At 40.8% G+C, this 23,943-nt stretch overlaps 2 protein-coding genes across 2 annotated transcripts; both read left to right on the plus strand.

Annotated features, from left to right (window-relative positions):
• Positions 1 to 1,888: 1,888 nt before the first annotated feature.
• On the plus strand, positions 1,889 to 23,187 carry LOC137297131 (sodium- and chloride-dependent glycine transporter 2-like). Its single transcript, XM_067829147.1, has 13 exons — positions 1,889 to 1,941; positions 6,398 to 6,606; positions 7,788 to 7,919; positions 8,266 to 8,678; positions 9,505 to 9,639; positions 11,362 to 11,465; positions 15,020 to 15,144; positions 16,334 to 16,446; positions 16,763 to 16,894; positions 17,943 to 18,042; positions 20,110 to 20,210; positions 20,850 to 21,017; positions 22,750 to 23,187. The coding sequence occupies exons 4-13, from the start codon at positions 8,520 to 8,522 to the stop codon at positions 22,894 to 22,896; spliced, it is 1,284 nt and encodes a 427-aa protein (XP_067685248.1). The 5' UTR covers positions 1,889 to 1,941; positions 6,398 to 6,606; positions 7,788 to 7,919; positions 8,266 to 8,519; the 3' UTR covers positions 22,897 to 23,187.
• LOC137275120 (sodium- and chloride-dependent GABA transporter 1-like) lies at positions 6,415 to 8,519 on the plus strand. The gene is made up of 3 exons (XM_067808154.1): positions 6,415 to 6,505; positions 7,788 to 7,919; positions 8,266 to 8,519. The coding sequence occupies exons 1-3, from the start codon at positions 6,415 to 6,417 to the stop codon at positions 8,517 to 8,519; spliced, it is 477 nt and encodes a 158-aa protein (XP_067664255.1).
• Positions 23,188 to 23,943: the final 756 nt, after the last annotated feature.

The following is a 23,943-nucleotide window of genomic DNA, read 5'->3' on the forward strand; positions in this document are numbered from 1 at the left end:
TTCGGGTGTCCCCTACTGTGAAAGTAAATGAAATTAAACTCACTCAACTTTGATACTCGTGAAGAGCGGCCTCCTCGTCATGAGCGCTAAGCAACGCTAATGGCTCTTCCCCGGTGTTGACCCGGGTAAGAGTAGGTCCAGCCGAATCGGGCAGCCTGTTTGGCGTGGGTTGCGTCCCTTTCTCGATGTCGGAAGGGATTCTGGTGGCTGAGGGCACAGGAGACAAGAACTGTGTTCCTTTTGCCCAACACATCACTTCGACCCTGACGTCACCTAGACGTGTGGGCCCATTTCTATCAATCGGTAGGTCACGCCAAACAATGTGCACGGTAGACAATTTTGTACACGCAACTCATGATTGTGGTTATTTTGATTTCGCGCGTAATTCATTATCCCTATACCCGAAAACGGTGGCTCGTGGGCCAGTCAGGTTATACTGACTTCCAAATAATTTGCATCCTTGTCCAGGTCTTTACCACGGGGGCAAACCGATCTGACATTAAGCTGATAGACAAAACGCCCATTTCTGCCATATTCCTTGGATATTCCCTTGGATGCCCGACGCCATTTCAAGTCGTCCTTGTTAACTCACTGTGGTGGGTGGGAAAACAGGCTGCCGAATCATTTCGCTTTCATCATGCTACGCAAACAGGTTGGTTCAATAAAAAGAGACGTCTGGACGAACTAGAAAATATTCTTCAAACGCGTATTTGCGGGATCGATTTCGGGTGATTGAGGGTGCAGACTTTCTATCGATTTAATTAAACCCGTTTGTCATTTCAAAGGCTATCTCTAGAATCTGTGGAGAAGAAGAGACAGCACTAGTCTCCATATTTGCTCTCTCCTCGTGGGCACAGTGACAACGTTTTCTCAATCGTTTGTCAGTCATAACTTTTGACAATACTTAGACTGCTGTGTACAGAACGTTGAACTCTTGTCGTGTTATTATACGAGACAAGGCTAACTGTGTCTGTCACATATCAGAGGAGGTGTTTGTGTGTTAAGGAGTTAGAGCGGTAAAAAGATTTCACTTTCAAGAAAGAGGGCATCATCACTAAAACGAACTCGTACATCTCGTGACGTTTTTTCATCATCCCCACCACAGTCTATCAAAGAGGACTATGTTAAGCTTGGAGCTGATGTGTATATTCCCAATTCCCTCCTGTGTTACAAATGTCAACATTTCGGTCATGGGCCTTATTCATGTTGCAGTGCATGGTGTATCATCGCTACTGAGACCGCTATGAGTGTACAGGCTGTGCCAGTGATCACAAAATTAATGAGCCTACTGCTTCATCAAAGTCCTGTAAAAGAACCCGCATCTCTTACCTCAATGCCTAAAAGACAACTGACAAATCACTCTTCAACAACTCTGTTGAATGTGACATTTATCACTGTCACTCGCTCAACATTCCCAGGCGTTTCATTGGACGTCTCTTCAACAGCATGGCAAGGAGAAATGGCAATGGAGGTAACGTCACCGTATATTGACGTTAACGTTTATTTCCTTTATAAGGACAGTGCCTAAAATCATGCGTTATGTGGTTTCCATATAGATTTATTGGATTTTCATTTGCACGTCATGCGGAGAATAAACGCACTGAGTGTTTCCTTTCGAGTTATCATTGTGTCTAGTGAAAGTTAAGTTAGTAGAAAAAAATGCTATGTTTCCACTCATTGTCAATATCAGCATTTCAGATTCGCGTTTCTTTTGGTAGTGAGTATATGTCCATAAGAAGACATGTAGCCCAGATGGTTCTCTTTAATACTATTCAGACAGCCACTGTTATTCATTAATTTATGTAATTGCCCATACATACATATATGTATAAATGTATATATGAATCTCACATACAGTTCATATTGCAGCACTCCTATCAAACAATACTGCCTGCAGCGAACATGGTACTGTTGGATGTGTGATACTGATCTCACAACTAGGTAACGATTCACCATTTAACAAACTTTGATTCAGGATGAAAGTGTTGCCTACAAGTGCATCAATGTAATGTGGGTAGACATACAGTTATTATCGCTGTTGGTGGTAGCGCCAGAGGCTTGTGAAATACATAGAGAATCTCACCCAAGTGTCTACTGATATCAAATATATCAACACGAGTTGATAAAGTTACAAATATCAGAGACTTCCCGAGGATATTTGTACCTTTATCAACGAGTGTTGATATAACAGATACCAGTAGACACGAGGGTGAGATTCTATTTATCATCCAAAATCATTCTTCATTAGTTTTCAATGAAAAATGTACATCTCTGAAAACAGCACTGGCATTAGATTTGCAATACAACGATGTCATAGCATTGTGACGTCATAGCATAGTTCATAACGCCATAGCATTGTCAAGTCATTTTGTAAAGTCTACTGTCAAAGCTCATAGGAGATATCTTCTGATCTCACACAAGCGATATCTCCTGTGGAACAATTTTGGGTGATAAAAATGTGTATGGGGATGTTTTATGCTTTTAAAAGTTTTTCATGTTATATCAGAGCCATTTGCTGTCACTTCATCTCTTCCCAGATAGGTTTGGTGGTGGCATTTTCAGAACAGGAGTCGTTGAAAGCAGTACAGAAACCGTGTCCTGTCTCACAGCGTCTGTTTCATATGCAAAATGTGGGTCAGCATTATTCTTTGGAATATATTTGCTACTGTTATAAATGCCTACCTGTGGGATCCTGGTTAGAAGTGACCTTACAGTTAGATTTTTTTCCAAATTGAGAAATGTGCATTGGGAATCTTGTTTATTTGCGAATTCATAACAATAGATGTAGAAACTACATTAGGCAAAATCATAACATCAGGGGTTAAACCCTCTATCTCCTCCCGCCTTGAAAATCCCTGGATCCGCCAAATGATATCGTGTATTTTACGCTGTGCGTGTTTAGCGCTTGGGTTACCAGGCGATTGGTAGCACCCGGCCTAAGCCTCCACCGGGCCCAAGCCTCCACCCGTCTAGATACAGTCAGGGTCGAAGTCGTGCGTTGTGTTCCTGCCTCCTCACCCACCAGAACACCGTCGTCCACCGACACAGAGGCGCGACCCACGGCAAACAGGTTGTCAAATTCGGTCGCCTATACGACCAGCAATGGGGTGCTGAGGACCTGTTCTACTCTATACGGTGTAAGAGCTATTGGCGTTACTTAACATTCACCACAAGGGCGTTGCTAACAAGGCCACGTCTTTCAAAGTGTAGTTATTTCTACCACATTTTTATTCGTCGAAATATTTTTTTTTCAATTTCTGAGATCTGAAGGAACACTCACTCACCCAGTCACTCACTTCTACATGGGCAGTGAGGAGGCACCGAAGGTCGGGGTATTTCTATAATATTGCCGGGTTTAGATATTGCTGCAAGCTGGAATATTCCTAGAAGACGGAATGTTGCTAAAAGAGGTATAAAACCAATCCCATTCACTACTACTACTACTACTACTACTACTACTACTACTACTACTACTACTACTACTACTAATACAACGTACGTCCTCAAACATTCTAGGTAAATTCAAGGTTGCCAGATTATTTTTGTGATTTGCAGTTCTGGCTACCTTTGCAGGTAGCAAAGGAACTGTAAGTCCCCATGGTCCCTGACATGGTGATCTACCTTCACTTCCTGGTGATCATTAGGCCGTTTTTAGATTGCATTGTTATCATTATGATATCATTCTAGTTTTACCTTATTATCTGTGATATTCTTGTAGTTTTACGGTCCATAGCCGATGTGGCTTTAAATATTGACTACTACTACTACTACTACTACTACTACTACTACTACTACTACTACTACTACTACTACTACTAATACAACGTAAGTCCTCAAACATTCTAGGTAAATTCAAGGCTGCCAGATTATTTTTGTGATTTGCAGTTCTGGCTACCTTTGCAGGTAGCAAAGGAACTGTAAGTCCCCATGGTCCCTGACATGGTGATACCATCGACGCGAAAGACAAACGTTGCAAGGCTTGAAATTCATTTGGACTGATAAATATCCCACAACTCATTAGTGCCATATGCTTCTGGGTGAATCACAGATTCCAGTTTGGTTTTATTTACCTGCAGCTGTTTTCATAAATGAGCTATAAAACATTCAAACTATTTGACGCACACATTCAAATCGCTCATTTTGAATATTTCACCTGTCTTTGGAATCTACATAGGAGCATGTACGTTGGGAGACTTTTTTCTTTCTTTCTTCATTCAGGGATATTATTCAGCATATGATACAGTTATAGTCATAAAGCCTACAAACGGCAAGTGCGCCGCTTATTCGAGTCAAATGAATACACGTTTCATAATCTGATGAAATATTCTTGGTTTATTGATACATCTACCAGATCCAAAGAGCTGCAACAAAATTATGAACGAGGAATGCGGAATATTTTCACAGTATATAAAGAAACTATATCTCAGGGACCAGTGTGTCTTTAAATGGTGAACGTGAATACGTTTTAAAGCTGATTCATGAATCACCCAACTCTGTACATACATATTCTGTGCAGTTATCATGAATTCAAAATTAAATGAGTCTAAATAGATCATACTCCTTTTTTAAGAACTGGCAATTTGTCCTTTTTTAATTCTGTAACTTGGAGCGGTGGGGTAACCTCATGGTCAAGGCTTCGCTCGTCACGTCAAAGATCCAGGTTCGATTCCCCTCATGGCCAGTGTGTGAGTTCCCTTTGAGCCTACTTTGTGTGCAGACTCTTTCAGTGTTGTCAGAACCCCTAGTGTATAGTACACAACAGAGTGCATTCAAGAGAACCCACGAATCCGTTGGTAAATGACCAGATTGTGGCAGTTGTATACGTACAAAGACCTAGTTGCGTGTACAGTAATGGGCAGTAAACGTGGACGACGTACTGTGACTTTGAGGCCTAGTCCACCCTGCTTTGAATGGGCACCTCGTAAGAATGGGGAAGCCACGTTAACTTGGTGCGCTTAAATAGCTGCAAGAGTCGTGTGTTCCCCAGGGAGTTGAGATCGAGATGTGTTGCGGAGACTGGCATCCCATGATCGACGGGAAAAAAGACAACAAAACAAATGTAAACAAATGTCATCTATTAATAATAAAACATCATATTATAAAGAACTAAAGACACTCACTCACTGACGTCAGCAAAAATATGAATACAGTTAAAACTACTCATTTTACTGATGCATTTCTAGACATGTGATGTATGCCAAGGAGATGGCAAAAATGTCCCATGTCGAGATGCGTACATATATGTCACTTTGACAGAGTATGTGCCATCCATAATGACGAAATTAGCGTCCTGACGTTCCCACGATTTCGTTTTTTTGTGGTCTGATTTGACAGGTCGTGACTGCGAGGGTTTTCACTATGTAAATATGTTCATGCCTTGTCGACTTTAAACTGTTAAAAATATAACAAAATAACACTGGAATTCTAGAACGAGAATTTTGACCATTTTTCTCACGATTTCGCATTCGTGTTCCTTTAGCCACACCCTCCTCAGTTATCGTGAAGGCGGGAATGCCCATACGTGACATATAGTAGTAGATTATGTGTCTAAATTATGTAAAATTTAAGACGAACTTAGTTCAAGAGTCTAAAAAACTTAGCCTCGCCCTAATTATCAGAATATAAGAATGTAAATAATCATTTGTTTCTGAAATTATGCAGATCATGTTTTCTCAAACGAGTCTTTGTCATAAACTGCCTCTCAAAAATATCTAGGGTCTGCCCCTGCAAAATTGTGTTGGTTTGGGGTTTCTTTGCTTAACAATCCTAAATTTTGTGTTCAAGACGTGGATCAGTTTCATTTTGATGTGAGTTTGTTGACACATGCCTCTGTTCACCCAGCAGAAAATGGGTACCTGATGGGATACGTCACGTGACTGTAACCTTCTTACACCTCACAGACTGCTTGGGTTATCCAGGGTAATAATGAACTGTCTGTACGTTCTTCGAGCATGCACTTGGTGTGTGGAATTTAGCGCTACAGAGGTACACATTATCATTATTATCAAAGATTCCCCACAAGGGTACAATGCTTGAAGCCCATGTCTAGTGGTACCCGCCATGATAAAACTAAGCTCACTCACTGAATGTGTCTTTGAATTACAAGTCCTAATCTTTGCAAATATTTTATATGAGCTCAACTATTTATTTTATTATACAAAGAAAATACATACTTGTGGTGTCTGAAAACACACACACCAGTGTCAATAATGAGCATATTGTACACATAACCTTCAGTTTGAATGTAAATGGATACACTGAATATTTCATATGATGTTTTCTGACGCGAAAGGTGTTACCAAGCACAACCAGTGAGACGTGTGTGCACACTAAGTTCAAAATCAAGTACTATATTTAAATGTTTGGAACATTACCTCAGAGTTTTACTTATGGGTAGGACAATCATATCCACATATGGCTTCCAACGGAGGACTTCATCAGGACGGCACTCTGAAAGAGGAGGAGGAGATTGAAACCAGTGTTAAAGCCAGAGACGAATGGGGAAGTAAAAAGGAGTATATTTTATCCCTCCTTGGATATGCTGTTCACTGGGTTGATTGGGTTCACTGTGGAGATTCCCTTACCTTTGTAACAGAAACGGCGGAGGTAAGAGAAAATCAAAACGTTACTCATTCTTAGTGAATATTGCCTTCAGTGTCAGTGATGTTAGTTTTACTCCACGTTTAGCGATACTGGCTGCAGGGATGGGCTTCACCCATTGTATCCATGTTGGGAATTGAACCCGTATCTCCGACGGAACCAGCAAACGCTTTAACAACGTCGCCTCTCATGCGATCAAAGAATAATCATCCCCTGACGTTTCTATGTTCATGAGATCCATATATGATTGCCGAACTGAGTGATAGCCAGTGATTGGGTTATCTAGTCCAGACTGGTTTAGGCTAAATAAAAAAGTGAAATGTTCCTCGTGCATCGGCGCGTCACTTGTATTTGTACGCGTAACAATTTTTTTTTGCCGCATCCCGACCATCCATTTGTCCACTATAAGAATGTGTGGCTGTAAGAACGAGTGTGACTGAATTGTATTAACACGTGTTTATAAACTTTCCAAGCTGTATTTCTGAGAGAAAAAAAACATAAAAATGTGTTCCTGACTCGTCACGATTTTGCTGTTAAAAATTGTACCCATGAAGGAATTCAAAACCGTCAATCCAGCGTAATGAACGCCCCCAGTGTCATGTAACTTCAGTGTTGTGTTGGGTAGTTTTAACAAGCAAACAAGTCCTATGAAACATTATACCATAAACTCAATCGGCACTGATGCTTAAAACGTCTTTTTCTCAACGCATTTATAGCTTGACAGTTGAAATCTTTACTTTGCCGAAAGGCTAAGTAATCCGTTGTGTACATGTATCCTTGGGAATCCGGGTTTGAATTGGTCTTCAGTAACCCATTCTTGTTAGAGGCGACTAACGCTGACCTGGCTGACACGTCATCGTATCCTATTTGCGTCCATTTATGTTCCTGCTGTTGATCACTGCTCTGGTCCAGACTTTATATACTGGACAAAATAAGTTAGGGGTCTTGATATTTTAGGATCGATATTTTATCAGTGGGTCAATGAACAAATAGATCATTATTCAGAATTTCAAAATATACTTTTGTCCAGTATGTTTACAGATCCGTGCCATACAGCCGGAATGTTGCTGCGGCTGTAAACAACATGTGCTATATATTTTAGGACAGGTAATGTCAGGATACTTTCATTCGTCATCCTCGGCAATCAGAAAATACTACTTCAATATATATCCATGCATTGTTTGCAGGTGCGTTCCTCATTCCATATTTCGTAGGAATAATCACGTGCGGTGTCCCGCTGTTTTTCTTGGAGGTGACCATTGGCCAGTTCTCCAAGATGAGCGCAGCACATGTTTGGGTTATCTGTCCGCTATTTAAAGGTAGGCGGAATCATCACACTTTGGGTTCTGATGTCTCCATGAGGTTACCACGTGTCAATATTGATCTTTACGTCGCTACTAGATAGCAGTATTCCAGAAATTTCACAAAACATGGCCTACGACAAATGTAATCATGTCTGGACTCGAACCTGCGTCTTCGGCGTGATAAGCAATATAATTGATGCACCTCAAAGACCTTGAATATATTCTAGTATGAAATGGTCTGAAATGTTGTTACCGGAAGTACCAAGGTCTCGCAAAGTACCGTCACCTTGTTACAGGCTCTATATAACTGTAACATCGAGACGCAACGTTAGACACAATCCCACCTCCCCTTTGTCTGCAGGTATAGGAATCGCCCAGCTGTTGGTGTCATTCATGGGGTCTGTGCTGTACATCATCGTCATTGCCTGGTCGGTCTATTATTTGTATCGGTCCTTCCAGTCTGTGTTGCCATGGACAGCGTGTGACAACTGGTGGAACACGCGCCTGTGTGTCAATAGGCTCGGCAACGTTTCCATCAGCGAGACCTACCACAACAACGGCACAAAAGATCAGCTTCTGGATGTGTATAGTATTTCTTGTCCCCGAGTTGAGTGAATGGCATTCATATTATGTTTTGACAGATACAACACATTGAGGGTGTCCAGTGGTTTTGACAACTTCGGGTCAGTTCAACTTCACCTTGTTATCTGTATCTTCGGCTCGTGGCTGATAGCGTTCTTCTGTTTGCTGAAAGGTGTGCGATCTGTAGGAAAGGTAAGAAACGCCAGACAGGGGCGTAGATACCGTTATAAAGAAGCCCGGGATTACTCATGATTTAAAAATGAAAAGTGGACAATACTATCTAAATATAAAGCTTTACCGCCTTAAATGAAAGAATTGGCTTGCTACTTGACTGGCATCAGAGTCTTCAGTACGTTCGTTCGTATTGTAGAAAATCTTTTTTCATTTATTCATGGCGATTCAGCGGAAGGTCTGGATAAGTGAAAAATGACTTGACAATGTATTTCATGATAATACCTCAATGTATAAATCAAGATGACGGACAGAATGACGGATTCGAACCTGCAACTATCCGATCTTGGTGCGACTGTACACATCGCATTCTTGCATCTTCTTTTAACACATGGGCCTGAGTGTACACTAAACTCGATAAATATGTTCTTCACTGATCACGAGGGGAACATGGATCCATGTACTCTCGTTGTTTGTACATGCCGAGAACAACGTATTTATCTTACCGAAAACCTCAATGTTGTTTGAAGCACGGGTAGAAAATCTTTAGTAGCCATCGCTAGATTTTGCAAAAACAGAAAAACAGATTTAGAGTTATCTCCCCTCCATCAATTTGCATTCGCAAAACATAATTTCCCATATCATACGTGATTTGATGTTATGCAAGATATTACCACCTACTATTGGAATTGCTACCACGATGTACCCGGCATTTCCAAAAGTACTCGCTTGTAAGCGGTGTACATTGAAATCAAAGGGTTCAACAAATCACAAAACGACATTATGTGTGAGATAGGATACCGGTGAATGTTTACATATAAGATGTCGTCACTAAATGGTTTTGCAGGTGGTATATGTCACTGCAGTGTTGCCGTATATCTTGCTGACGACGCTGCTCATTAGGACGTGCATGATGCCGGGTGCAGGAGAAGGGATTGTGTATTTCCTTCGACCCGATTTCTCTCGACTAGCTTCAGTTCAGGTTAGACACCCTTCGGCCTCAGACATCCATTTCACCATTATTCATTAAGAAATAATGGATTCAACTAATAACTCTGCTAAATACAGGAAGCAGTTGCAGTTTTTTACTGTAAACCAGTTTCATTTTACAACACTTTTTGTATTTATAACTGATAATGGAATTATCATATTGATAATATTTTGATCAGACAAATTTAGAAAAAGTTTCCCGAAAGCAGTGAGTAGACCCCAAAATGTATGTACAACCATGTCCATTCTAGACCAATGGTTTGGGTGGAAAGCAGGGCTTAGCAGATTATAACTGATACAACTAAAACCCAGACAGACACACACAATGCTACTAAAACACATATCGTTATATATATTTCTCTCCATATGACAAAATCTGCACTGCAGAAAGGTATGCTTGTCGTAAGAGGGTTATCAGGTACGCTGACCTGATCACCACGTCATCTTATCCCATTTGCGTTGATCGATGCTACGTTGACTGCAACGTGAAACTGCTACTACTACTACTACTACTACTTCTACTACTACTACTACTACTGCTACTACTACTACTATCGCCATGATCACTATTACTACTGTCAGCAGCATCACTACAGCTACTGTCATAGACTAAATCATTTCAATAAGTTTCCTTAAAACTTCATTTATTCAAACAATCTATTTCTTTCAATATAAGTCCAAAGTGCACCGAAATTCTATCCCCTTTGTCTATAATGTATTCGGCAAACATTCGGTGTATCCCCTCTTATCATAAACCCCCCTCCGGGCAGGACCCTTAATTCTCAAACGCTATCAATACATGTCAATTAACACCTCCCTACGTCGGCGAATCTTACGTATGTACATGTGCATGGGCCAGTGACCTTGCACAATGTGGCGTAATGGCCCTGTGTATAAAAACCTGACTGATGTGGTCAGTCGCAGAGACCATCCAGTGAGACCATCCAGAGAGACCATCCAGTGAGACCTACCGGCGAGACCATCCAGCGAGACCAACCAGCAAGACCAACCATGGAGACTAGATCATCGACAGAAGTGGAAGGATTGTGCGTCTAGTTGGGGTGTCGGCCAAGGCCGTCGCCCCACCTACGACTACGTCGACGATGAAGAATCGCCGTCGGACTTCTGAATGTGTGTAAGTGACAGAGCGGGTCTCCACATCGGGATCATTGGCCACTCAGTCCCGATGTGCGTTCTGTCACATGTTTACCACTGTATTTACCATTTCGACCATCCTTCGACCAAACAGTAATAAAACATGGCTGCTGCTGTCTTCATCTCTAACACCGACTCATGTCCTCCCTGTCTCTTGTCCACCATCCTAAACTACCACCCGAGAGCGACCACGACGGACGCTCTTGGACACTACTACTGCTGTTATTACCATCAACACTACCACTATTATATTTCTACAAGGAATATTGCTGCTCTTCTACTACTACTGTTACTACTACCATCACCATAAATACTACTGCTATAACTACTACTTCTACTAGTGGTAGTAGCACTCGCTCCGCCACTGCCACAGCCAATGTCACTACTATAAGAAAAAGGGGCTCTGAGGTAGCCACGCCGAACACCTGGGTTCGATTTCCGCAAATGGATACAATATGTAAAATCCATTTCTGGTGTCCCCCAGCGTGATATTGCTGAAATATTGATAAAAGCGGCGTAAAGTCATACTCACTCACTAACTACTAACTGTCATCTGCAGGTTTGGTTGGAAGCGCTGCTCCAGGGCTTCTACTCGATGTCTGTGACATACGGCGGCCTCATTACCATGAGCACCTACACCAAGTTCCACAACAATTCGCTGAGGTAAGTCTAACCTGTGACGCAAAACTGGCACGTCGTGATTATTCTCGGATCTTGGGGTTTTGCTATAGATCAATCTGAGCATTTACAACTTTATCATCATCTCATCTGACAGGTGATTTTGTTAAAAAAAAACTGCCTCAATGCATCTTGCATAAATTGGGCACCGGGTGGGATAAAGTCATGTGATTATAAACGTCTAGCGTCTAATAAGCAGCTTGAATTATCCTGGGTGATAATTATCAGACAATTTGGGCGTTTCGAACATGTTTTTGTGCACCGAGCAATGCGCTTGTTAAATGGACTATTGTTATGTTGTACCGATTAAAGATAGTATGCAGCAGAAACGTTTCTGGTGATCCTGGCACAGTCAGCCTGGTAAGGCTCATCATCAGCCTTGTCCTCTCTACACACAGCCGAGATAGCAAATGGAACTTCTCCCAGGAAACGCTTCCCAGTCGAACCCACCAAGAACTTTCCGGAGAATATGAACGTCCCCCGTCACTGCAACTTTCTGCATTACCCAGAATGTCAGAAGGGCTCTACTCCCGTCGGAGAACCCGGCACTTTGCTGATCAGTGCCAGGAGATCAGGTGGTACCAAAGCAAGGGCACCGAGAACAATCGGGAGTCTGACGACAGTGTACTTGGGATGCACGCGAGACCTTTCAAAGGCGAGGTCCGCATACTGAAGCATGTTTTCCGGCATTTTGCAAATCACGTTGTCAAAAGGGACAGAAAATTCAATGATATGAACAAAATCATTAGTTTTATCAAAAGGCACACGATCAGGTTTGTTGGCAGGAATTCTGAGGCTGTATATGGGCCTATTCCATAGATGTTTGAAAGCAAAATTTTCCATGACGCCCCGGACATGTTCAGGATCGTAACATGGATGAACCTCAGAGTCAAAGCATGGCGTAGACGGTAGTAAATGCAACGAGCCGTGCTATTATGCTGCTTGCGCCAAGAAAGGTCATCAACTGGCAAGGCGTTGGATAGTCTCGGTATATTCATTGCACAGTCGACATTTCATGCAAATGTTTTCTTTTAGAATCACGTTTAGGCGATTCAAGAGGGAAGTGATTGGTCCTGGGCAGCAAAAAGGAAACCCCCATTTCACACTTTAGACCAGCCAACTTCATCCAGACGAGGGAGTCGGTTGGGCTGCTTTTCTGTTCCACATACTGAATGTTCACATGATATAATGTTTTCTTAGAAAGCTTCTCCTCAGATGACCGACTCTGGATAGACTTGGTGAAGGTCTTTACCTGCTTTACTCCAATCGCTGTCCGGCGTCCTCAAATTTCAGATTCTGTCCAAAAAACGTTAGCACTCTTAAAATAACTATTGAATTCCTTGCTGTCATTGTGAGTCACCACATCATGCGTCACCACATGATCATCCGATAAATAAATATGATCAAAAGTGGACAATACAATTCTATCATGAAGAGTCTCCTCTTTAATCAGACCCCGTCCTTCAGAATTGACAGGCATATTTAAACGATTAAGACAGGAACGAAGGTGGTGGGCTCTGTTGTCAGACATAATCCTTCTGGTCAGGCGGTCAAGATATCATATTATGTCCAATCAACTACTCCAAAGGCCGATTATGCTCCTAAGCCAGCACTCAACAAATCTGTGACACCACTTCTGATCCCATACTCTTATTCCAGAGCTCTGGTTACACCTTATAACCGGATCCAATGCAAAAGAAGTGGGACACCCAAGTAGGTATCAATAAATGAAAATGTACTTAAACCCTATATTGGTTACACCTACTTGGGTTGTCAGTCTAGATTCGAAGGGGTCGTCAGGCCATACTGGAAATACCTGTTAAAAGAAGATCCTCCGATTTAGATCTCTTGTGATGAAAGAATCATGGTCTAGCATTTCTTGCTAGATGTTTCCAACACAATGAATAATTATTTAAATGTCAAAACAGTTCATGACCATTTCACTATTGTTCATTATCATTTACAGTCTCTTTGGGTCAAAGTGATACCGATGAATCACCATCTATCCACAAATCAATTCAAGATCAAATATTCATTTCAACGTAAGATCTTAAGAAAATATTAGACACAAATGTTTTACGATGTTTGCCTCCAAAATAAAGAAAAATGTTTCTTAACAAAAGAGTGGGAAGCACGTGTAATTGTGACGTCGCATCAAATATAGCTAAGCGATGTACTGACATAAGACAATGACATCAGAGGTTTGTTTTAAAGGCGAAAGTGAAGGGTTCGCCTTAAATATACCTTGGGTAAAACTGCATGTGCAGTGGGGTGAGTGAACGACAGCTGGAAAAACTGAGAGGATGTGCCACCGAGTGAGGGACAACCGAGCGTGTGGTACAAATATGTAAACTTTTGAAAGTTGACAATCTTGACTGCTTTTAGACAGTCGTAGAAAGAGAGTTTCCCACTGTGCTGGGTGAAGCTAGCAGTGTCTTCTGTGTTCAGCATGTCATCATACAGGAAGACAGTGTATATGTATATTTTCAGAGATGTGATGTTTCACTTGTTACGGTTAAGAATTTACCGTGACAAACGATATAAGAAATCACCTTGTGAACCAGCAAAACAGAACAAGACAAGTCATAAACGTTCAAAATATATATTATTATGCAACGAGAGCAAGGTATACAAGGTCACAAGTCATTTTCACAATGCTGATTACAAATTCAATACAAGTGAGGCAAAATCTAAGGCAGTGGGTCACAAGATATAATATGGCAAACTCACCAACCTCAGTGCGAGAGAGAATCAACTATGCAGACACAAACACAGGGATCGGTCTGATAGCGGTTAATGTAGATTCAGGCGTTGACGGACTCCAATGAATGTATGTCCCTCCCATCACAGCACCAGCCTTTTTATATATATACTCAGTCATTTCCCGAAAGTTCGGGCACATACGACCATCGTCAACTCTGTAGAATGCCCTCGAATAAGTCTCCCGGAAGTAAACACATAGAAAAGTAAGAGCAGATAAATTCCGGACAAGCCTGCTGCCAAAATTCTAAAAATGCGGATCATCTATTATACGAAATATGACCCACCATATTTATTATTCAAAACACTAAACATTGTGACCCAATAATAATTATTACTGAATTAATAACAATATATACAGAAAATACACACTCGTAACACACTATAGCAAAATATATTCCTGTCCTTATGCATTTTCCAAAAACACATACAGACAGGACATTCGCTGACTATATCCAAATATCAGATATGGAAACTTTTGCAATGTACCTTTGTGACATCATAAAGTGTTTTGTATGAACTGTCACGATATGGCTGAGATATTGCCAAAGTGACTTTAAATTTAAACTCACTCATTAGTGATAATCTAGCATATCATTTTCAGAGATGTGGTGTTTCTCACTGCGCAGGGTGAAGCTAGCAGTTTATTGTATGACTAGCATGTCATCATAGAGGAAGCCAGCGTATATTTTCAGAGATGTGGGGTTGTGCTTGGTGATGCTTGCAGTATATTCTGTGACTAGCATATCGTCATGCAGGATGCCAGTGTGTATTTTCAGAGATGTGGTGTTTCTCACTGTGCTGGGTGAAGCTAGCAGCATATTCTGTGGTCTGGTCGTCTTCTCCACCCTGGGCTTCGTGGCGCATCATGCTCAGATACCTATATCAGATATTGTCTCATCAGGTAAACATATTAATTCCTTCCCAAGTAATTCCTGCTAGATTTTAATTTGCAATATATCATATGTTTTCTTTAACACGGTTTAACTAGTTATTTAATTATTTTGTGATTAGATGTTATGCCATAAAGAGGGACCATTATAGATGCCATATGTGACGACGTTTTGGAGCATGATCCTTCATGAAGAACATCGTGGTCACGTTAACACCCATAATTCCCCCTCTGTGTGTGAATGATGACGATGTAGAGTTCTATTATTAAGGTAAGCCTCCAGTCCAGCTTTGAGAGAAACAAATTATATTCCCTGTCTATAATTTGAATAGAGAGCAGGTTCAGTTTAAGGTTCGATTTATACAAGGACCATTGTGAAAAAATATCACGAATAAACATTTTATGTTCTTTCTTTGAGTGGCTTTTTAAAAACAAGGGAGTACAAAGTATACACCTTTATGGATAACAACTTCTTCCGTATCGAATCCTCTCAATCTCGTAATAGGTAAGTTGTTATTCATAAAGTTTGTCTATTTCATGTTCCACCGCTGGTGGCGGAAACTGTCTGGGGCGTCACCGCACACGTTTGCATACCATTTGTACTCTTGTCAAAGGACAAGAGGAATAGTATATAAACCCTGTAACCCGAAACAAAGATGCAAATATTTGTTACAACCATCAGAGCCCAAATCGTCCATTTTAACGTTTTAGAGTCTGCATATTGCATTTTTAAATATGGTTCAGTTACGGCTACCTTCCGAAGAATACCTTATACACAGTTTAATGTTGTGAACTTTCCGTGCACTGTTTCATATACACGTGCTGCGCTGTCTTTCCATGATCATACTAGAACTTTAAGATCGATCTATAGAAAAGGAGTAAAAGGGTTTGAAATATAGTGTTGCATCATTGCCAACACCAGTAAAGATGACTACTTTTCGTGACGGCATAAACTGAAGCCTTAACAAATATAGTGAGTAATAATACAGTATATCTAGAGGCAAGAAAACCCGATCCTCAAGATTTGTTTTTAATTGTAATTACGTTTCGAATCCACGGTAGGATGAAACATAGACGACCTGTTAATGCTCATATGCTCCAGCAAAATGCCCCTTTCTCCAACAGATAATTTGCAGCTAATGATTTCATATGTTCTGTGTAATATTTTTTTTTATATAACTCACTGGCATGTCCTCTCCAGGGTCAGGCTTGGGATTCATCATCTACCCAGAAGCCATCTCACATCTTCCTGTGTCTCAGCTGTGGGCAGTCCTATTCTTCATCATGCTAATAACCCTGGGGATGGCCTCGCTTGTACGCAATGCCTTTTGCATCTTAATATTCGGAAAAAAGGCGTTATTTTAAATCAATATGCATCAGACATTTTGAGATGAGATGATTATGGTTTTTGTACCACTTTCAGCAATATTCCAGCAATATCATGGAGGTGACCGAATGAAAAAAGGCAAGTTATCTGTCCTGAAAATAGGAGAATTATAATGGTCAGGTCAAATACTGTGAAAGTTTGTAAAGGTGAACATTTACAACTGTGACATCATATATTATCTTCTAGATCCATTATCAGGCATGCATTGTCTTAGAGTGTAAATTCTATATGGAATATTTGCAGTTTGGTCCGATGGAAACGGTTCTCGCCGGAATAGTAGACGCATATCCCAAATACCTCCAGCCCCGTAGAATGTATGTCACTGCTGGTGTCTGCCTCTTCTGCTTCCTGATGTCCGTTCCCTATGCCACCAACGTGAGAACACCTTACACCAAAACATTCGTTTTGGGATTGGGGTATGCCAGAAAAAGGGGGTGAGGGGGGTGGGGGATGGGTTGGGGTCTCCAGTGAGTTAGTATTCACAATATCGGATAAACTAAACTCTGATTTACCCCACACGTGAAGATTATTACACCAGGATAGTTCTGTTGAGTGTACAAGTGATGGCTAGAATTTGGTTTGATGGTTATTATTTGCTTAATGACTGTTCTGTTATTATTTATTTTTCATTCCAGTTAGTTTTAACGAGCTTTGAGTCAACAACACATGGTTTATTGTGTGTAATAGGACTATAGTTGGTAATGGACTGCTTGAATTAAGCTGGAATATCGCTGGCGATAGTATTTACAATGACTCATCACATTACATATATCCATAAATATCCAAAGCTCGCAGGAGTAGCCGATGATCATTCAGTCATATCTTTTTCACTTAATATGTATATCACTAATGATATTCATGATACAGACACGGTATGTTTCGTAGCAATTATCCAGATAACAATTACCGGTTCAGTCGCTATGTCCCTTCAATTTAATCACTTCTGTCTGAAATCTTACCTTGTACACGAGGATAGACACTAAACTATTTGTTGTGCAAGCCAGAGCTAATGAAAGAAAGCGAATGTCTAATGACATCCGTAAGCAGGTGCATTGCAAGTATGAATGATAGGTACCCAAGAAGGCTAACTAATTGCAGATCTGATCTTTTTAACACTTTGCCATTGATCTGATAGCAAAATGTAAGGGTATGACACTACAGCTCTCTTTGGGCAGCATCCAGTATTGTTTACGTCAGGTTTTGCCTACAGGGTACGTTCGTTGATCTCATTTGAATGAGCCTGAATTTTCACCGCTTATTTCTGCAACATCAGGGCGGGAACACCAGATTTGATCTTCAGACGTTGTACCCGTGGTGGGAATCAAACCAGGGTCTTCAGCGTAACATGTGGAACGCTTTAGCCATATATGTTAGTGCTCATGTAAAATTACATTACTTTCTGAAGTATTTATTCCTTGTACAGGGTGGAATCTACCTCCTCCAGCTGCTAGACTGGTATAACTCATCATTCAGCATTCTGCTTATTGGCTGCCTCGAGTGTATTGTCATCAACTGGATCTACGGTAAAACTCAGTTGTAGAATATGATGCATGCAGTGTTGCAAGGATTGTAAACTGTGTTCCCACGGAGCAGCTTACCTTATAAGATCAGGGTGCCATTAAATAAAAATATAGAAGTAATAGAAAACATGTTCAAAGTTCACAGTTTTATTTAGCAGCTGCAGAATGCACTCTTAAGGGTCAAGAACCAAATGAATACTGACAAGGATCACTATCACAGATTAACAAAGTATGTGCGGATATAGCCACCTTGATCAGCTCGGGAAGGGTATAACCGACATTAAGCGAAACTCTTCAATAAGTCAGTTCCCTTGAATAAGGCTGTGAAACACCATTCCCATGTTTAGCTCTGTAACACCAGAAGTAAGTCAGAATAAGAACAAAGCCAGAGAGTCCCGATACAGAGTGAAAGTTATATCGTTATTCCATGGCTCCTTAGAGCGCACGTAAGTCGCGAAAGTTTCTAGATATATTTAAACTTACCAATTTTTAAACATGGAATTATTGTTATTTTATAATATGGCTACGTGGTCCTACAATACCAAGCCGCTGAAGCGATGGTGTAAATCCAGTAAGTCCGTCCCCGTGGTCCCAAGTATGGTAATCTACCTTCACATGTTGGCGACATATAGCTCATATTTTATATTCAGGTTCCCCTAAGTAACGCAAGGAATTACGGCAAATTTGAAAGAATTGCATCTCAAATGTAAACAAACGCAGTCTACTCGCGAAACAGTTGCAGCGATATCGGTAGTTTAGCGCTAATAACATGAACACAACGCCCCTATCGGAAGCAATGTCGGTAATGCTTTGAAGGCTTCCGATATTCATTCGTAAACAACCTCCAGGGGCATGACTTATGCCGCGCTCTTGCAGTGACGATCTATTCCTAAAGACTAATTTATGGCTCCGACAACACCTCATACCTCAACGCATTCAACACCGGTGGTCAAAGATGGATAACTATAAAAATGAAAACTGCAGAAACTAAAAACAAAACTCACCGAGACGAGCACTCCTTCTAGTGACGCCATGTATAGATGTGTGAGTTTCAGGACGCGACTGAGAAATCACGGAACGGAGCCGAGAAATCACCGAAGATGGCCGAGCGTGTTTCATGTTTTACCGACATTGCTTCCTATAGGAGCATTGTGTTTATGTTATTACCGCTGAACTACCGATATCGCTGCAATTGTTTCGCGAGTGGGTTGTTTTTGTTTATATCTGAGATGCAATTCCTTCAAGTTTGCTGTAATTCCTTCAATTACATAGGGAGGCCTGATATTGTATTGTCGTTAATTAAAATCTATTTTAGATTAAATTACTAGTTTTAGATTTATATATGTGGTAACCTACTTGCTTTACTGTCCTTCGTTAACAGGTATTTCATAAATCACCTCAAGTTGTTAATATTATATACAACTTGATATAGTCACGATATGGTTGAAATACTGTCCATGTCATTTAACAATTTAACTCCCTCACTTCACTCCATGGATACGTTTGTCCACACTTGGGTTTGCCTATATCAAGACAATGCATGGTGACAGCATGCGACTTAACTATTAGTGAATATATTTAAGGGCAACAAATTGCCTAATGAACCTTCCAGAGTATCAAGATGCAGAGCTGTGCCAGTCGTCTGGCAGCAATGAACCGGGAAGCGTCTAACGTCAATGGACAGCGGGAGTTCTTGTTTTAGGACAGGACACATCATCGTTATGTCCTAAATTCCCAAATCGAAAACTCATTCGTTCATCATTTGAGAAATCCTAACGCCCTCTTCAGTTTGTCCTATCCTTCGGTCATACTCACCCTTTCACAACTAACACTATATGACCTGGTGCCCCGTATGTGAAATGAGCATCATGTCACAAAGCCCACTTAAAGTTTCCAAACTATCACCATCATTAGCAGCACCAGCAGCAACAGCAGTACCAGCAGCAGCAGCAACAGCACTAGAGGCTTTGTTAGAATGATGAACTCAAAGAAGAAGATGGTAAACTGAGACAGATGTATTGATGAACTCGATGCACTGTTAACATTTCACACTCAGGTGATGTGTTGCAGGGTGGAAGAGATTCGGCAGAGATATTCAGATGATGATAGGGAAGCAATATCCCATAGTGCTAAAACTCCTGTCTACCTACGTGACACCTTTCATTCTGTTTGTAAGTGAACATCTATTGGTCTAAGCTTAAATGTTACAGGTATCTTGGCTGTTAGTCTTATAGTGACAATGTCTGTGGCAGTAAGGGTAAATTTCAATACGGGATTTTGTGCAGGAAAATGGATGCGTGTTAGAATAGGGCTCACTAATGGTCTGCTGTAAAGATGACGTTACGTTCCTGCATATTTGCAATTACCACATCTGCCTACCCATGAAGATCCGAGTTAGAATATTCAGTAACCCATGCTTGTCGTAAGAGGAGACTGATGGGATCCTGTGGTCAGACTCTCTGACTTTATTGACGCTTGTCATCGTATCCAAGTTGCGTAGATTGATTCTCATGATGTTAATCACTTGATTGTCTGGTTCAGACTCGATTATTTACCAACTGTCGCCATATAGCTGGAAGACTGCTTAGTGCAATAGAGTTAAACAACAAACAAAACAGGAACTCTTACTGACAATAATGCTCTACGAGACAAATCTGTTGCAAAAAGCCCTGGTCATAAGAAATGTCAGTAAATGATAAAAAAACGCAACATTTATATAGACCTATCTGAATTATAAACGATCGTTTTCTTTTTTTGTTGACCCACGAAAAACAAGAATGGACAGACCCGGTTTACAATGGCTGTTTCAGGCGTCCTTGATATTTTCCCTGTTTTGCTACGATCACCCAAGCTATGGCGAGTACATCTACCCTGAACACGCAAAGGTGATTGGAATCTTGATGGCTGTAGTGATGTCCTTACCAATACCGATCGCACTGCTGCACCAGCTTATAAAAAGGAAAGGGACTTTTTGCGAGGTGCGTTACACATATTGCATTTGAATCAAATACTAATATATTATCAAATCAAATGACACACCTTGTTTGCTTACTCATTTACGTAACACTAGGCTACATTAAGCATACAGGTATATGTGGGTTTTCATCCGAGTGTGTTTTGGGATGGTTAATATCTTGCATTAGGAATAAACTTTGCATTTAAAGAGCCTTGGCGAGCGAAATAGTGTTTATTGCAAATGTGCAATGTTATTATAACTATCCCAATACAGTCGATTGTGAAAGGCTATTTGTCATACAATGTCATTCTCACTTTATAATTTGAAAAACAAACAAAACAAACGGGATTTGAATTGCTGCAAATCATGACACTAAAGTTCATGGAATTTGCACAGATATCTCGCCACATACATGTGGATAGTAATACGTTGAAACAATTTTCTACAGATCACTCATTTGAGTGCGTTCGGTCATCTGGATACGTCTTTATGTTAAAGCACGTATTGATGGCAGCAAATCTTAGCGTATGTTTGAAACATAACAACAAACTCGTGTGGAACTTCAGAATCCTTCAATTAACGTTTTAATATCAAATACACATAATACATATAATGTTCGCGTGACCTTTACGAATTCCTGTCCGGCCACGAATACTGACAGTGGTTCGGGGAACTGGTGTTGGTATCTCCGTAAGCCTATGAATTTCCGTCTTCGCTTCGTAATTCCCGCTATCATCACCAGACATGAATTTTCAAATTCAAAGTGCGGACAGTGTCAGTACACGATCTCCAACAGATAGTTGTTTCCACTATGAAAGGAATCTCTCAAAGGCCTAAGTGGCATCTATATCGGTATAAGGATCTAACGGATACCGAAAATATCCATTGTCTTTATCCTGCCGTGAACGCATTCCATTACATGATAAATACTAAGATCCAGGTTAGAACTAGTACTGGTCTTCAGCAACCCATGCTTGTCGTAAGAGGCGACTAAGGGATAGAATGGTCAGGCTTGTTGACGTGGTTGCCATACGTTATCGTATCCCAATTAAGCATATCGATGCTTCTGATGTTGATTGCTGAATTACCTGGTTCAGGACCCGTGAAGGTCCCGGGGTAGAATAGGCCTTCAGCAACCCATGCTTGCCATAAAAGGCGACTCAGCTTGTCGTAAGAGGCGACTAACGGGATCGGGTGGTCAGGCTCGCTGACTTGGTTGACACATGTCATCGGTTCCCAATTGCGCAGATCGATGCTCATGTTGTTGATCACTGGATTGTCTGGTCCAGACTCGATTATTTACAGACCGCTGCCATATAGCTGTAATATTGCTGAGTGCGGCGTAAAACTAAACTCACTCACTCACCTGGTTCAGACTCGCTTATTTACAAACCGTCGCCATATATCTGAATATTGCAACAAAAGACAAAACGAAGACATTGTGAATGGGCGATACAATCCAGTGATTGATGTCATGATTTGGATCTACCCTATATACATACATTACTGTTATTAGCTTTCGCGGCAAGAAAAGGTAACTGAAAAACAGCCAGGACCTTCAAGAGAGTTCAGTAAACATAAACGGTTTTATAGGTTATATTGTCTCTCCACTAAAGGAAAAGGCCTTCCAATGAAGACAGTGTTAACATATGCAAATGTGGGGTTCTTTGACGTTAAAAAATGTTTCACGAGTGATTCATACTGTGTTTCGAAGAGAAAAATTCGGGTATCTATTTCACTATACGTTTTTTCAGCGACTGCGTCACGCAAGTAGACCAGCAGATGATTGGCGACCTTCACGACGCGAAAACAGGGACGTCTTTCTCGACAAGACCGACCCCCACCTCGACAGCAAGGACATTCACATTGACAATGGTCAATCCAAGTCGTCAGCTGTCTAACGAATAATGGATATTTCATTCAATTTTAAGCAAAGCTTATCCACTACTGCAATAAGATTTTCTTACTGAATAGAGAGACGTCTATGTGTATGTTCTTACACCGTTTTCCAACGAAAAGGTTTCTATGTAATCAACAAGAAGTTGTTGTCCATACAGTCTTACGTTTTATTACTGACCCACCAGTTTGAATGACCATTAACAATAACAAAATACACATGTGTTTATATGGTCTAGAAGCTGTTGCGTTGAATGAAAAGTTTGTTAAGGAAGAATGTTCTTTATGGATGTCAACATCTTGTTTTGGTCGACTTCTTTGTTATGAGGAACACATCAGATTCTTTATTGTGAGGAACACCAACTTCTTTTTTGTGAGGAACTCCAACTTTCTTATTGCTAGGACCCCACCTCTTTATTGTGATGAACACATCAACTTCCTTATCGTTAGGAACACCCGCTTCTTTATTGTGACATACCAACTTCTTTATTATGGGGAACACATAAACTTCCTTATTGTGAGGAACACATTGTTGACGTCCATAAACAATGTCTTATTTATGTGTATCACTTCTAAATGCCATTCAAAGACCTGGAAAGCTTGTTGGTCTGATACGCATATATCCATTCAGTGTAATACAACACCCACCTATACCTTTACTCCGTGGTGTAATAGGTTTCCTTTTAATGAGTAAACTTACCTTTGCATATCACACACAGGTAGTCCAATATTGGTAAACTCGTCAATCATGTATTCAGTGCTCTGTTACTGAACAAACACCCCACAGGTACTGCATGTACACAAATCGCGAATATAATCCGAATACGTTATCACTGAATTTAGCATAGTCAAGAACCCGTGGGTTATAGGGATTTTATGTTGAATGCTGTTTGAATTTTCATTATGTCATGATGTAAAAATAATGTAGGATATTTACAATGCGCCTTCGCAGGATCCTTATCCTGCTGAAAGCGCACAAATATAATCTGATCATTATTACCCACGCCGCTTGTGAGGCCTTAGAAGGTTAATAGTCACATGAATTTTCCCAC

This window comes from Haliotis asinina, chromosome 1, assembly GCF_037392515.1.
Source record: "Haliotis asinina isolate JCU_RB_2024 chromosome 1, JCU_Hal_asi_v2, whole genome shotgun sequence".
Classification (NCBI taxonomy): domain Eukaryota; kingdom Metazoa; phylum Mollusca; class Gastropoda; order Lepetellida; family Haliotidae; genus Haliotis; species Haliotis asinina.

Bases quoted from the DNA above. Each gene is read 5' to 3' on its own strand.
- LOC137275120 (XM_067808154.1), top strand. From the start codon at position 6,415: ATGGCTTCCAACGGAGGACTTCATCAGGACGGCACTCTGAAAGAGGAG. The intron at 6,506-7,787 runs GTAAAAAGGAGT...CATTGTTTGCAG, and splicing joins AGCCAGAGACGAATGGGGAA to GTGCGTTCCTCATTCCATAT. The intron at 7,920-8,265 runs GTAGGCGGAATC...CTTTGTCTGCAG, and splicing joins TATCTGTCCGCTATTTAAAG to GTATAGGAATCGCCCAGCTG.
- LOC137297131 (XM_067829147.1), top strand. From the start codon at position 8,520: ATGGCATTCATATTATGTTTTGACAGATACAACACATTGAGGGTGTCC. The intron at 16,447-16,762 runs GTACGCAATGCC...GAATATTTGCAG, and splicing joins CCCTGGGGATGGCCTCGCTT to TTTGGTCCGATGGAAACGGT. The intron at 21,018-22,749 runs GTGCGTTACACA...ACGTTTTTTCAG, and splicing joins GGAAAGGGACTTTTTGCGAG to CGACTGCGTCACGCAAGTAG.